General features: G+C 40.0%; 1 protein-coding gene across 5 annotated transcripts in view; it reads right to left on the bottom strand.

The window, feature by feature from the left end:
• LOC111862876 (helicase domino) overlaps window positions 1-17,209 on the bottom strand; it is a 201,996-nt gene that overhangs the window by 70,337 nt on the left and 114,450 nt on the right. For 4 of the 5 annotated variants that reach the window (XM_023848643.2, XM_023848647.2, XM_023848646.2 and 1 more), the window contains 4 exons: window positions 14,322-14,441; window positions 9,865-10,092; window positions 5,960-6,181; window positions 2,358-2,393 (listed from right to left, as the gene is read on the bottom strand). In XM_023848643.2, the coding sequence (XP_023704411.1) occupies window positions 2,358-2,393; window positions 5,960-6,181; window positions 9,865-10,092; window positions 14,322-14,441 (606 nt within the window). The remainder of the gene's footprint in view (window positions 1-2,357; window positions 2,394-5,959; window positions 6,182-9,864; window positions 10,093-14,321; window positions 14,442-17,209) is intronic. The other variant, XM_023848644.2, reaches the window with a different exon arrangement.

Here is a 17,209-nt window from a genome sequence, read left to right as displayed (position 1 = left end):
CAAGATGGCTAAGAGCCCTAAGAGACCCAACAGGAGTAAGGCTGCCCACTCACAGCCACTATTTCTCTCATTTCTACTCTGACAAAATGACCCTTTCAAGGTCTACAGATTTTTTCCCCCTTCTCCTTACTCCAACTGGTTTACTCCAAGCCCATACCCTGGTCAGGTGGTCAGTCAGTCAGGCAGGCTGTGCTCACGCTTACCAGCAGAGTAATTCTCAGTCCCACAGGACTCGGTGACCATATTTTACTTACTTTCTCTCTCTCTCTCTCAACTCCCATACCTTGGCATACCACACTCCCTTCCACATCTGGCTTACCCTAGCCTGATGATAGAGGCATATGTTTCACCAGAACATGATAATCTATGTTTCCATTGATAACCACAAGATCACATCCCAGAAAACAGTACTTATCTTTACAGTCACAGCTATGAGAACTTCAGTCTTTGTATTAATTTATGAAATAAGCCACTGAGGTTGCTTCAGGTAGCACCAAGTTTCATTATGATCTGTTCAGGCATTCAAGTAGCATCAAGGTCATTTCCTCAACATTTTTAGACATTGCAGTGAAGGTAATACTGATGGGAGGGATCTGTGAAGTACACCACTGAGATGACCTCACGTGGCATGATATACACACCAAGTTTCATGATGATTAGTAGTGGCATTCAAAGGTTATTAGGGAAGGGGGGGGGGAGACATACATACACACACACACACACACACACAACCAAACAAAGTGATTTCAAAAGAATAATTTCATTTTTTAAACATAAGTAAAGTAATCTATAAATAGAAATCAGTTGGATGATGCAACTTAAATGAGATTGGTCACTGCCATACTTAAGGAGGTGGATGTGTCCCCATGTTCAGACGCCTACATAAAGCTCATCAATTTCACTTAGAACCGAAGACAAGCAAATGTCAGTTATGCATACAAGATATGGCTCCAACAGTAGCAAAGATTTATCCACAGACCATGACAAAGTACAGGTAGCTACAGTGAATCTTAAATGATGGTAGAATTGAATTGAAATGCAACTCCACGATAATGCATTCTGCAGTGTAAAAGAAGGCAGGCAATTCAAGCCATGTGAGTTCAGCTCCTGTACATTTCAAGCATGCAACATCATAGTGATTATGGCAGGACATAACATTTTTAGGGAAAATCCCAAAATAAGGAACCAGAAAATGAAACTATCTAAAAAGAACATGCTAGAATTTAGGGCTGAATGTGTATGGTAGCAACAGCAATAACTAACGGTGATAAACATTTACTGATGCATGTTTAAAAAAATCAATGTTCCATTCAGACACTTATGATACTTTGTATTACAAGAAATTACTGGAATGTGACAGGAGATGAAAGTACCAAAATATCAAATGCATATACAACTGAACCACCATTCAATAACCATTGATTTAATGTCTCCCCTCATTTAACGCTCAATCTCAATGTTCCCAAGTCAAACTTAGAGTCAAAATTTCCTCCATTCATTATTCAAATCCATTAATCCCAAAAGCAAACTAATGAGTGTTTCACTGTATTCAGTATAACATAGTGAGGTTCTCACAGCGGTAACTAGGCTGATTACTGTCTTCCAGGAGGTGATCCTGTGTAGTTCAGTACATAAGTTCTGTTTCAGAGGCTGCATCAGATACAGTCTGGCAAGTAAGTACCAATGATTTGAAACAGGGTGCTGACAGCAATAATCATCAGTATGCGAAAAATTTTCAAGTTTCTTTTCGCATTTCCAGAGTGGGAACAGCGGTGACTGTGGAGTATGTGATACTGAATACATGAGATATTTGATGAGGTGCAAAGATATTCCATGTTTACAGAATCTTCAATTAGTATATATTTTATGCATTCCACTTTAACATGCACCAATGTTTCTAGGAATATGAACTTATTTAGTGCTGAGCCCCCTAAATACAGCATATAGTAGCACTGCTGGTTGAGGCACTATGGTACTAGCCAGCAGGTGATGCATTCAATTCTCAATGTGGTCAATAAATTTTTCAACTGACCTAATCCTTCCAGCCGCACTAAGGCCCTGCGATCAATCCAGCATCTAACAAAAATTAGTACCAGAATCTTCCTGGGGGTAAAGAATGGCAAAGTGCATAAAGCTGAGAACCTCGATGCCATCTGTGAGCCTACTGTCTAGAAAATGTTGGAACCTCAACGTCTCACAACCCTATAGGCCTCCATGGCCTGTTACAGGGATGGCTTTAGCTGTACCCCCTAATATAATGTGAACCAGGAAACCAAGCAGCAGCAGCAGTAACAGTAACAAACCAAACATTTAAGAATACAAGAAAATTACTGTTGTTAAGACTAGAATGTACTTACCGGCATTTGCTCCCTAGCATTCTGAGACACCCAAACCTACAAATAAGAGAACAGAAATCAAAAAGACAACATTTTATTTTTTCAGGAGTATCTTAAAAATTGAGCAGGATTACTAATTTAATTAGAGAGCATTTCTGTTCTTATACATTCCTGTCCAGGAAAACCAACTAAATGCTCCTGAACTTACCAAGTACACATTAAACTGTAAGCAAATTATTAACAAGGGTAAATAAATTTAGGTATGTCCAAAAGTGCAAACAGTGTACAATTAGCTGCTGTCATAACTGATCAAAAAAGGGTCTTCTAATAAAAACTGTTGCAAATGCAAAAAATACTGGAAACTTTTAGGCATTCCTTCTGATTATAAAAATACCATGACACTCCTACAAGGTTTAATTAGCTTCATTTACCAACTCCATACTAAACAGATTCTGAATGATACATCTCTTAATGACATGCTTCAGTAATAACACAGCAGTAAATTATGAATCATACCAGTTATTAATTCTATTTTGCAAGGGAAAGAATTTACTAACGCTCAAGATCCTGAAAAAAAAAATACTGAAGAAATATCTGAATATAGGTAGGTTTAAAACACACAAAAAAGGCTCACTTCAATTACAAACTTATTCAAACCTTTAGATATTCAGTGCATTGTAAATGATTATGACAATGATGTTTCGTTACCTTGTTGAGAGTGTGCAACTGCAGAATGAAACTGTAGCACACCTGATAGGAAATAATACACAGAATAACAAAAATGGTACTGCCAGATGACCCATTAGCAAAGCGATAATAAATTTCATTTTGCTTTTGGTCGCGGTGCAAGGGCCAAAAATGCCCACCCCTTTATACATTCATTTTGCTTTAGTCACTACTGTTGAAATTTGCAGTTATGTCTTGCACTGCATGCCTATGAATTTTATGTTGATACAAAAGTGGATCCAGTAACACAATGCTTACCCTCACCCTTATTTTCCCCCAAGTGCTTCCCTGATGCAAAGATTTCCCAAGTAAGATGTTAGATTTTTGAACTCCCAATGAAACTCCCATAAGGCTTAAGTTAAATCTTCATGCATATAAAGATCCCATGCCGAAAATGTTCCTGCATAAAATGATCTTGTGTAGAAAATTTCCCACTTCAGAAGCTAATTTCCTTCCAGTTCTTACACAGGAATTTCCCAAGCAGTACATTTAATCAACACTGATAGACTGCACACAAAGTGCACATTTCATCATAATATGTTTAAAAACTTTAGTCTTTATTTATTTCTGTGTCATAATTGATAATCTACTGCTAATATCTTTTTAACTTATACCTGATCTACTGACTGTTCTTACAGACTTTTTGTTACTATACTGGCACAGGAACATACCAAACAATGGCTGTGGACTCTTATGCCAAGAAATGGTAAAATTATTCATAAATGGAATTGGCAATGTGGTTAGACATCAATGTATAGAAAATAATTTTGTCATTGGGTTTAGTTTCGTTGCCAGAAACAATTTTTATGTCACGTTTACAGACTTATTCAGTGGTCCATTATGATTTGTGCTTTATTAATTTTTAGTACAAAAGTAAAAATGAGCTCTGGCATTGTCACTGTATTTCCCAGTTGCCCTGATAATATGCATCTGTGATTCTTATAATACTGAAATTAGAAAAAAAAATTCCTGCAATCAAAATAAAAAGTGGATCCAAAGAATGAACCTAATTTTATATTTCCCTTTAGAAGGTTAATTAATAATTTGTATTTGTCAGTCCTCAAGAAAACTTATCAGGGAAACGTGTCTTCCCAATGGCAGGACACATTTTCCACTTTCAAATTCCCACATATTTTAATAAGAAAATACCTCAGATTTTACAATACAATGAAACCCAATCAGATAAAAATAATGTGGCCTCGAACATAAGAAACAGTTACAATGAAATTTATTACAGACAGAATAAGCCACTTCTCTGCTTACAGTTCAGTGTAGCCAAGGTAAAAACATCGCTCTCAGCTCCTTGCTCACTGTGCATGCTTATATCTTGGGTCATCTCCAAGTTTGGAATGGCAAAGGCAGGCAGGGTTTTGGTGCCACTGTTCATTGGTTGTAATGGATGCCAACTGCAGGCTTAAGGTAATGACAAGCCTGTGCCACACCAAACTAATTTTGACAGCCAATGCAAAATATAAACAAGCACACAGAGCAAAGTTTGACACCAAAACACAGCTCAACCTTTGAACCCACTTGGAAATGTACCAAGAGATAAGTAAAACACAGGTCATAGCAAGGAAAGAAAATTAACTTTATTTCCTTAATAAGTCTAAATTCACAGAACAAAATGGTTTGTTGACTTGAAATATTTGTGACAACATGTCACATTCTAGTTTACAATAGGACCACGCAGTTTGTGACCACATGGTAAAGCAACATTAACATTCATCTCCTCCTTTCTCACAGCGCTCTCACACACACAGTCAAACATAAATTATGCTAATTACAATGTAGTGATCATGGCAGTCTGCAGTCCAATGACTCACAGTGTCAAAATAAGCTAATAATTTGGTTCAAATGCTTCAAACTATTTACATATATCTCAATTAGATTTAAAACTAAAACAGTAAAAAAAATCCAGTTCCAGACATGGCCTGGTTTAACTTAAAATATATACAACTTTACCAACAAACTGTAAAGAAAAGACTGTCCTTTGAAGGGGAGAATTACCACATCTCCACACAGTATAAATGTTTCACATGATTAAAAGTTAGTGCTTTTAACTGGGTTATATGCACATATTACAACCATCAATGATGCGATGGTTTATGAAGCCAAACTCAGGAAATTGGTCCATTACCCTCAACAATATTTTCAGATCTACGGGTCACCCTACCCATTCTGCCCCCTCTCTTGGGACACAAAGATTCTGACATATCAATTTCACTACCATCAGAATGCTGAACAGGTGTGGCTAATGCCCGTCTTGTCCGTATAACAAGATTAGGATTGGAGTACGGGGTGGAAGGTGGAGAATTGTGACGAACACTGTGACCACTACTACTGGATAATCGCCTAGGCGATACAGATTGCCCATCAGGAGATCTCATGAAGTTCTGAAGTCCACGCCCACTTCCTCTTCGCATTCTACCTCCCCTGCCCCCTCTCAGAATGGATGCTTGACTTTGTGCACTTGTTCCTACAGGTTTCAGCCCAGGCAGAATGGGGCTTACATCCAGTGTCCATAGATTGATGCTTACTGTACCACTTGACCGTGTCCGTGGACTATTTGGACTTATGAGACGGTGATTGTTAGGTATAGGGGGCTTTCTGTTACCACTATTACGACAGTATCTAGAACCAATGTAGCTCTCATCACCTGTGCTATCTTTCTCATCACTTTCTTCCTCCTCTTCATCAACTGAAGATGCAGCATTTACATCATTGCAAGAGGATGTATCACCATCACTTGCAGAAAAATTCTGAGCCCCACTATAGTTTCTGCTCCTACCCCGCCCTCGTCCACCACGACCCCTACTGCCTCCCCTTGATCGGCGACTACCCCCAACTACAGATCTCTTACTCTCATCAGAATTGCTAGGACCAGTCGAATTATTAACCTGATTATGTGCATCCTCATGAGAGAAAGTTAGAAGCTGCTCATCATCATCTGTAACTCTTGTACGACGATCTGCCTCTTCTTTGAGAACTTGGAGACGTCCCAACTCCCATTCACGCTTCTGCTGTTCTATTTCTGCCTCTGCTGCAGCCAGTTGCTCCGCAGACCACACTGCTTCTGTGTCCTCCACAAACTTCATAGCGTAACGCTCCACTGGAGTCAGCTGAAATGATATAAATTTATGAAACTGGTAGTCAGCAAATGATCCAATTCTGAAGAGGTAGGAATTATTGGCTCAAATAACTTATTTGACTCAGTAATACAAGAACTTCTATACTAGATTTTTCTTACAGAATTTTTTAAAGTGCCGGAATTTTACTTTATCACTTTATCAACTAATGTGGTCACATTAAAAATGACATAGTTTGGAAAACATGAACTTGGGAGGGATTATGCAGAATTAAATAATATGTGGGATCTGTAGTGACGATCATTAGTGGGAAGGTGTTGGGTGACCCTGCCTGGGCAGTGAGTAAGAAGTTAGTGATGAATTGTGCTGCATAGTGTTTCCAAATTTATAAACCCATATGTGATTTTGTGTAGCCAAAGTAAGGCTGTCAAAGGTTCCAGGACAATGAAAATGGCCCTACATCAACATCTGCCAATTTAAACTGTGTAACAAAGCAACATCAATCACAGTGCAGGGCAGTCTAAGGCATCAACCGTCTTAGCCTGCTTGAACACTGGGATTGTGGGTTCAAATCCCACTCGAGGCATGGATGTCTGTGTGTATTTATTCTGTGTCTGTGCTGTTCTGTGTGTAGGTAGTGGCCAAGCAACAGGTTGATCCCATCCATGAGTCCTACCAACTGTGTACAGGATTAAGGAACTGAAAGAGTGGCCAAGGTCCAAAGGGCCATAGAACCCCACGCACGCACAGATATATATATATATATATATTGTGACATGGATGGCTCAACAGGAAGTAGGTGTCACGTGAACTCTGCAGTCTCGCAAGTGACGTCACATTATTATTATTATTGGAGGGGGTGGGTTTCCCCATGCACCACGACTAATAGTCTATTGTACGCCCCCCTTTAATATTCTACCAGTCTCCATACCCTGCCAGTACTGGTGCTCACTATCAGCACCGTTCAGCCAGCGAGGCTGGCTGCGGTACCCGATGCTTACCCCCATCTACTGGAGGCATTGGAAACTACTTGGGCGGGAAACTTTTTCCTAATAATTTTGCTCAGAGGTCTCCTAGAGACATGAGGATCTTTTACGTGCCGTAAATCTACGACACGGGACCCATGGCTTAAAGTTCCTCCCGGAGGACTTGTTTCCTGAATTTTTCCGCCTTTAAAAATTCCATGACCTCTGCCGGGTTTGAACCCGCGTACCTTGAGTCATGAGGTGGGAACGTTATCCCTAGACTACGGAGGCCGCTAAGTGATGTCACATACCGCCGCTCCTTCCATCAGTACACAACGCTTGGTAAACACCCCCTACCCCCTCCCCCACAGTGATGTAACAGAAGAGCAACTGTGTCAGGCAACCACTGTCGCAGTGACGTAACAGCCCTTCCCATAGTGACATAACAATGGATACCGCAGTTACTACACAGCAGTAAACAACTCTCGACAGTGTTGCCCAGGAACACGTGTAAACACAGTAATTATGCAACAGGAAAGTGAGGCATGTTTTCCACTGTCTGGCTGAGGGCTTATAAGAGAACTGAAATGCCTAAGCAGTTGGAATATAGCAGCAGTCACAGAAAGAAGATTTGAATGCGTGGTGAGAAGATTTTATGTGATAGTGCACGGTAACTGAGAAGTCAGCCAGTGAAGACTTATTGTGCACTTTCAAGACTTTGTGTGTGCTGCAGTACAGTTATATTGGGAGTGTGTAATTCACAGACTTGTATAGCTAACGCGTTATAAATACGTGAAGACTACTGAGGATAGAGTGAACAGAATAGTGTGTAGGGTTTGTAAATTGTGTAAACCCGCAACAGTGTTACAATTAATTGTGCCTACAACTTGTAGGTTGTTAAATAAACCAATTAACCATCCGAACGGCGTCTTCAGTGGCAAAACACGTTGCAATATATATAAAGAGAGAGAGAGCGAAAAGCAACTGGTGCAAGAAGAACTGTCCCATGCTATAAGAGTTACTAATTACATCAAGCAATTAGCTATTTTAGTAACAGAAACCTCAGTGGCAGTACTGGCACCTAGATATTTGGGCACAAAAAACTTCCATACTCTGTAACCAGCAAAGTTCTGGGTCCGAGATGAAGCCTCCCATTTAAAGACCAAGCACAGAGTAATGTGTTGCATGATTAGGTACCTTGCATTCCTTCTGAAGTGGTGACAGATGCATCAGGAGCACAGAAGACTGAAGAAACTTGAACAAAAACCTGATACATAGCAAACTCATTCACCTATAAAATCTCATAAGAGACTGAACCCAGGCCTCCAAAGTGAGAAGTCAGCATCTAACCACCCAAACCAGGTTAATCAGAAGTTCTGGGAAAAACCAATCACCTAATTTCCCTGATATGACATGAACTGCATATAAATTAATGCATCTAACAATTCTTCTATATTTGCATTTGTATTCCTTGCCATGGTAATGTTTTTACTGAGCCGCTGCCTACCAATAACAGGGAAACGTTTACTGACATGTTGTCTAGCAAAATTATGGGGATATTCATACACGCAGACTGATGAGGGGGATTTACAAAGTACACCGGTGAGGTGGGTTCAGGTGCCATGATATACATATACCAAGTTTCAAAAAGATTGGACCAGGCATTCAAAAGTTGATACAGGGGATAAACAGACAGCTTAGGGATCACATGCACCTACTTTCATTTGTTTTTCAAAATAAGGAAAGTAGGCCAATAATAAAAAAGGACACAAAACTGTAGTCAGTTGAGATAATCAGTTCATGAAGCTGGAGTGTCATATCTAGGGGATGTCACAACAACAAACTCAACCTGACAACAAACAACATCACACCAACTATTCACATTCTACATTCAAAGGCAGTAGTGCAATGCAACTCACTCTGACTACGTTGACAGCTCAAAACAACAATGAAAACAGATGCCTTGGTATACTGATTCAATATGGGCCTCTAGTTCTGATTTCAGTGAATAGCTGCATGTGAATTTAATATCTGGGATTACTGAATTCTGGTCTTTGCATATCAACCAGTATTCCAAAGAACATATTTTGGAAATGCTGTGCTCTTCAGAATAAAGGATGATGGACAAAGTCCAAACACTAAGTAACCCTGAGTATGGGCCACGCCATAGCTCAACAAGCAGTTAGTAGCTGGCTTCCCACCGCAGCGGCCCAGGTTCGATCCCGGATCTGGTCAAGTAGGATTTCTGGTGGACAAATTGGCGCTGGGGCAGGTTTTCTCCAAGTACTTCGGTTTCCCCTGCCAATTTTCTTTCCACCAATTGCTCCACAATCACCCTCACCTATCATCTGGGGCTGGTACAATAGGCCAGAAGTGGCTGCAGTACAAGGGACTTAGTCCCACCCCACTAGCAATAAAAAACCCTGAGTATTACACACAGGGACTTAGTCCCACCCCACTAGCAATAAAGAAAACCCTGAGTATTACACACTATCACCAGAATACTTTAGAACTGACACTGATGTTTGTTTATTACAAGTGAAGAGTTCATCACAGGCTTAAAAATTCTTAGCTTAGCTAAACCAAGGCACCTCTTTCTTCAGTCTTAGTGTTTGAGACAATGAAACAAGTATCTTTAAAACCTAGAAATGCTAATGTGTCAGAACTGTTATACTATGCATATATTTCCTAACTTGTTTTTACAGATTATGTACTGATTTGGAAAACAACATCTGTACTCCCACTGCATACCTGTTGAATTAGATTATGGACTTCCAATTCCGCTTTGCTCATTTCTTGTTCACCACCAGTTTCACCATCTTCAAGTGGAATTGTTTCGTCAAATTCAGCCAAATCTGCAGCTGCTTCTGCTTTGGCAGTCCTTGCAGCCTGAACATCTGATTCATCTTCTGCTGCTGCCAATGCTGTCTCCAGGGCACCCAGTGCTACCTTGTCTTCATTTGGTGACAGTGGCAGCTGCTGCGAACACATCGTAAAAGACAGTTCAGAAAATATTCATCTGCCACAATTGTGTGCCATGATAGATGCAGTTGATTTTCTCATTAACTGAATAAACTGTCTGCAAAAGAAATACATCACCTTTATAACCTTCAGTCAGACATAATGGCCAATTCCAACTCTCATTTCTTATAACCTTCAGTCAGACATAATGGCCAATTCCAACTCTCATTTCATTTAATGGTACTCTATCAACTGAGTGGGTATTATATAGCAAATGGTAGGATGACTGAACAATAAATAGGAAAGTTGTGAGAAAACACTGACTTGGTCTATTTACGAAGGTCGATCAATAAGTACCCGTGTTTGAAGACAGGTGGCATTGCTGAGGGAAGCTGGCATTACCGTCGTGTACTTCCATCTGTCAAACGACACCATACTAAATTTCAGACTGATTCATAGGTTAGTTTCTATTTGGCAGCCAGTTCCATCAGATGTGTTTTGTCTTTCTCGATACAATGGAAAAAGTGCAATATCGATCCGTAAATCGCTTTTTATTTTTGGATGGAAAAACATGAGAAGAAATAAAAGCGAAGTTGGATGCGTCTATGGGGACCCTTCACCATCTATGACAACCATGAGATATTGGTTCAACAAATTTAAACGTGGTCGTACATCTGTTTTTGATGAGTGGCCAGGCCGCCCAGCAGACGTCGTTAACGAGGAAATCGTTGAAAAGGTCCACAACATGATTCTCGCTGATCGCCGAACTAAAGTGCGCAAAGTAGCAGAGGCTGTAGGTGTGTCGTACGGAACAGCAATCAATATTTTACACGATAACTTAAGTATGAGAAAGGTGTCGGCCCGATGGGTGCCGCGATTGCTCACACTGGACAACAAGCGGATATGGCTGTCAATGTCGAAGCAGTGTTTGGACCTCTTTAAGCGAAATTCGCAGGAGTTTTTGCGTCGAGTCGTCACCGTTGATGAAACCTGGATACATTATTATATGCCAGAGACCAAGCGACAGTCAAAATGATGGATTCTTCCAGGTAAATCTGCTCCGAAGAAGGCAAAGATGGTCCCATCGGCCGGAAAGGTCATGGCCATGATTTTTTTGGGATTCGAAGGGAATAATCCTCATGGACTTTTTGCAGAAAGGAAGAACGATCACGGGGCAGTACTACAGTGAATTATTGGACCGATTCGATAAGAAATTGAAGGAGACACGGCCCCATTTGGCTAAGAAAAAAGTGCTGTTTCACCACGATAACGCACCAGCACATTCATCCGGAACTGTCGTAGCCAAATTGCATGAACTGCGCTACAAACTGCTGCCGCACCCACTATACTTGACCGACCTGGCTCCCAGCGACTTTTTTTCTGTTCCCCAACATGAAAACATGGCTCGGGGGGAAAAAATTCAGCTCAAACAAGGAGGTTATCGCCGAGACAGAAGCGTATTTTGAAGAGTTTGACAAATCGTATTTTTTGGAGGGGTTAACCTCAAAGGAGATTATGTTGAAAAATAAAAAAAAAAAATTGTGAAAAACTTGTGTCTTTATTCCTAACATGGGTACTTATTGATCGACCCTCGAATGGTAATAAATTTGCTTGGAAGTACTCATATCTGAACCTGGAATCTCCTGAATGTGGAGCCCTAACCACTATATTAAAACAGACACTGGTCAGAAAATGACAAAGACAACATACAGGGTACAACAAATACTAATCAAGAGCCTGATCCACAAAGTGAGCCTTAATGATATACCTCAAATACAAGCACCGTGTTCCACACTTACATTAAGCAGAAACAGTCATGTACACTATATGATCAGACTCTGCTTCCTTAATGAGATACAGCAGCAAGATGAATGAGGGAAGAAACACATTTGCGGATACAGAGTTCATTAGCTGCGAACAAAGAGGCAGCTGGTCAATTACTAACGGTTTACAGAAGACGTTGGAAATGGTCACTATTACAGTCAAAGAATAAATGAGCCCTCTTGTGCTAAGAATTCGTGATCAACTAAAAGTCACCACGCATGTTGCGTAGTGTTATCCCAGCCAATTCAATGATATTTCACGGTTCATCCCATGTTACACTGTTGTGCATAAACAATGCTCTTCACATGGGCTTACAAGCAGAAGTCGCCTGGAATAAGATTGGGTAGTCGAAGAGGCAATATACAATACCCATAATATATTTTCAGAACCTCATTTTCAAGACAGGTGGCACAAGTTCGGCGCCCGTCAAGAAAGGCGATGAGAGAAGGGACACGAACCTATTTAGTTTATAAATTTTAACTTAAATAACAAAAGTTTTAACAATCTTTAATATACCAAGACAACTGCTGTAGTTGTGAAAACTTTGGATTTTATATATATTGTGCATTACATACATAAGGCAGCGCAGCCAACTGATATAGGGGCTGTGTGTGCCTGTTACGTGCCACGTCACAGTAGGAAGCGGTGTCGCGTCACCGCGCGTTGCGCGTTACATCACCGTGGGGAGAGTGGCGGGGCGGGGACTCGCCTATTACCATAGTAACACGAGCACTACATTACCGCCACGTATCGCTGGGGAGGTGGGTGTCCTCCGTTGTGCAACATGTCACAATATACTCAAAAGAGTAATTTTTATGAACGAAAATTAACTGTGATTATTCTGTCATGAAATGCAAAATATAATCTTTATTATATATGTTATAAAATTCCAAAGGACGTACCCGTTGTTTTTTTCTTCAACCTTGAATCATGGTGATATTGTAAATATAGTCACACTATATACAATAATATTTTGTTCAGACTGTAAATGAGTTTGAACTGCGTCACTTCACGGTTTACGATACACTCTGACACGCGTGGCACTTCTCAAAGCAGTCCACCTCACATAGAGCGACACCACCCTTTTTACAACAGAAGAGCGTGCTCCTGCTTTTCTTGTTTAGCGAAACACATGACAACATCTGTGTTTCCCTTTGGTTGGCCAGTGTTGTGAATGTTGCACCTCGAGTCAACTCAGTTGGGCCCCCTGATAACTTTGGCCTTCCCCCAAGAAACGCCACTGACCGTGATATTCGGCTTGTGCGATTGTAGAATCATCTTGGGGGAGGGGGGGTTTCTATCAAAATTGAATAAATTATGTTGACTGGCAAAGCAACACTCTCACCTGAAGAAAGCAGTCTTCTGGGATTTGGCACCATGTATATGTGCTGTTAACCGACGTTTCGGAGGTACCTATCGCCTCCATCTTCAGGGTAGAAGAAGAAAAAAAAGACTGCTTTCTTCATAGTCACCGCCGTGAAAGCCTCAAATCTTACACAACACCCTCACCTGTTGGTAATACTCGCAAAATAGTGATGCAAAGTAATTATAATACTAGTCGAATAGAGTGCCAGTCCGACACTGATACCAAAAGTCGCAGTGGCGAAGATGCCTTTTACTCACAAAGTAATACTGGCTCAGTAGGTTTATACCTCTTCCAAGACACAAAATAAAAATGATATATAAAGAAATATATGACAGTCTGACACTGACTTTTTAACTGATAAAGAAATATTAGACAATCCAACACTGACTTCCTAACTCATAATTCGCCACTGAAAACCAATCCTTGCATGCGTCACACTTCCTTGAAGGCTCTGGAAGCACTCACATGCAAGCACAGAAGAATATTACCTCATCAGTTCTCGAAACAAAGCTGGGCTACATTTGGATGACCAGGTCATAAACAGTCTCTAAACGTAAATAGTATCAAAACCAGTACCATGATAAACGATTTGTTTGTTCAAAGCTAAGGAATGAACCACTGACATGACCTCACATAGGTTTGTTTTGGTTTCAAACCCAAGGTCAAACTGTCAGCACTCCCAAAGAGTGCAGTGTCCTGCATCATATTTGTGTGTCCTCTGGCCAACTCAGGTTGCTGCTTGCATCATATATACGTGACATTCGGCCGGCCGTTAAAGGTTAAGCCCTGGCCCACAGAACAGTGTCAAGAGAGATAAAAATAAAAATATTGCAACATCCATTAAAGCAAATTGGCAACCAGCTTACAGATAGGATGGGGGGGGGGATGACTAACAAAATCTGTTAAATACAGCCTTCTATACATGCAAACACAAAATGCTGAAATATAGTAAGCCTTCACCTGAAAGGGACGTTCCTGCAGTCATACTGAATACTGCAAATACATCACACTAACTGGTGATGGATAACACACAGATATACGAAAAGGAAAAATATACCTGGGCATCATCCTTTTGTCTTCTTTGTTCTTTTTCATTATCTCTGTCCAGAACCTCTGCCATTCTTCTTGAAGCATCGTTTTCAGCAATGTCAATGTTGAAAAGATCCTGAATGGTTGACTGGAAGTACAACATAGCAATCAGATTCCAACAGTAAACATTACAAAATAGAAGTATATTGTCATACCTATTACATTTCTTGGATATTCTTCCTCATAGTAATGAAGGCAGAAGCATCTCATGGTCAAAAAATTCTGTTAAGTGTGTGCAGATTGTACAACCTATTTAAAATGTGGTACCAAGAAATCAATTGCCATAACATGTAATACAAGCAAATGATCACTATAGTGTCCACCATACAGAATGCCAAGATTTTAGATATCTGAAGCCTACAAATGTACAGAGATATGAGGGCGCCATTTGGAGTATTTTGTTCATCAAATGAAAGAGTTTCTTTACACATAAATGGAAAAGTTGTTAGGTGTGAAACACTTCACAATAAGTGTCACCTGTATTTCTGCATAGAGCCCAAATCTTGCCAGATGTGCTGTAACATGGCCCTTGTTCTATATGAAACTGCTGCAGTAATCCAAGCTTTGAGTTCATCCTGCACATTCACTCTCTGGCTGTACAGCAGATCTTTCACACAGCCTCCAACAAAAAAAAACCTAAGAGCACAAGGTCAGAAGAATGAGAGGGCCACTCAACTGGTCCTCCTCTTCCAATCCAATGACCAGGGAAATTCACATTCAAACAGTCATGGAAAATGAGAGCAAATGAACAGATGCACTGTCCAGTAGAACAATAAGACTGTTAATGATAAGCTGTAGAAGAGAGTAATTTTCCAGCACACACAGTAATGAACTGCTTTAACGATGTCCTCCTCAAAGAAAAATGGGCCAATGTCTCTTCCACATTCACTTTAGGACTATCCTATTCATGTTCTAAATGTTCTGTGGAAGGCCCAACACCCTAAATGACAGTTATGCCATATCACATGTCCAGAGGTGTGAAATTCTGCCTCATCTGAAGAGAATATGACTTAAGGAATTATGTATCATGTTTCAAAATTTGTGCACATAAAATTGATGATATAAAGGACACGTTCTACGAAGAACTAAAACATGTATTTGATAAATTTATGAAGTACCGTTTAAAAATTCTGTAAAGAGATTTCAATGTCAAAGAAGGTAGGGAAGACATTTTCAAACAAAGATCTGGAAATTATAGATTGCATGAAATTAGTAATGATAATGGAGTCAGAGTACTAAACTATGCCACACTGAAAAATCTTACTGTCAAAAGTACAATGCTCCCACACCATAACATCCATAAATTTACTTGGACATATCCTGATGAGAAGACACACAATCAAATTGACCATATTTTGATAAACAGGAGACGGCATTCAGGTATACTTGATGTCCGATCATGCAGGGCACCAGATTTTGATACTGAACACAACATGGTGGTGGCAAAGGTTTGGGAAAGACTGGCAGTGAGCAACCAAACAATGGAAAGAGTTCATATGGAGAGGTGCAATCTCAAGAGTTTAAACAAGGTAGAGGGTAAAGAGGAGTATCGTGTTGAAATCTCCAACAGAGTTGCGGCTTTGGAAAACTTAAGACACTGAGGCGGATGTTTATAAATCTAGGGAAACTATTAAGACAGACTATCAAAATTTCTGCCAAGGAGAGTCTAGGTTATTATGAACTGAAGAAGCATAAGCCATGGTTTCATGAAGGATGCTCAAAAATATTAGACCAAAAGAAAACAAGCCAAATTGCAGTGGTTACACCATCCAAGCGAAATAAATGGGAATAATCTGAACATTATAAGATGTGAAACCAGCAGGCATTTTAGGAACAAAAAGAGGGAATATCTGAAAGACAAAATTGATGAGCTTGCAATGAACAGTAAGAACAAGAACATTAGAGACCTGTATAGAGGAATAAATGACTTCAAGAGGGGTTACCAACTTAGAAGTAACTTAGTGAAGGATGAGAATGGTGATCTGCTTGCAGATTCCCACAACATTTTGAATAGGTCAGGGACTACTTCTGTCAGTTACTGAAGTTACATAGGGTCAGTGATGTTAGGCAGATAGAAATGCACACAGCTGAGCCATTAGTACCTGATTCCAGCCCTTTTGAGGTTGAAATTGCTATTGCAAAACTGAAAAGGTATAAATCACCAGGTAGTGATGAAATTCCGGCAGAACTTGTTCAAGCAGGAGGCAAAATATTATGTTCTAAGATCCATAAGCTAATTCTATTTGGCATAAGGAAATACTAACTGATCAGTGGAAGGAGTCTATTATTGTACCAGTTCACAAGAAGGATGATAAAAATGACTGTATTAATTATCGGGGGATATCACTGCTATCAACTTCATATAAAATTTGATCCAATATTCTTCTCTCAAGGTTAAGTCCACACACAGATTAAATTATTGGGGATCATCAGTGTGTGTTTCGACATAACAGATCAACTACTGACCAGATCTTTTGCATCCGTCAGATACTGGAGAAAAAAAATGGGAGTATAATAAGACAGCATATCAGCTATTTGTGGACTTCAAGAAAGCCTATGATTCAGTTAGGAGGGAAGAATTGTACAATATTCTGACAGAGTTTGGGGTACGCATGAAACTACATGGGTAGGCTGAAAAGTAATGCACACATGCTTGTAGAGCGCGAACAAAAACAAATAGCAAGATCAGGCAAAAAGTACATTAAAGTACAATTCTTAAGTTTCAAAAGCATATATTTATTTGTCAACATAGTCACCGTTAAGGCTAACACATTTCTGCCAACATGTAACAAGTTTTTTCATTCCATCACTGAAAAATTCTTCCAAATTTTCTCGAATCCAGGACTTGACAGCTGC

Source organism: Cryptotermes secundus, unplaced genomic scaffold (assembly GCF_002891405.2).
Source record: "Cryptotermes secundus unplaced genomic scaffold, Csec_1.0 scaffold528, whole genome shotgun sequence".
NCBI lineage: Eukaryota > Metazoa > Arthropoda > Insecta > Blattodea > Kalotermitidae > Cryptotermes > Cryptotermes secundus.
Note: the sequence above shows the minus strand (reverse complement) of the source record. Positions and strands in the feature narration are given on the sequence as shown.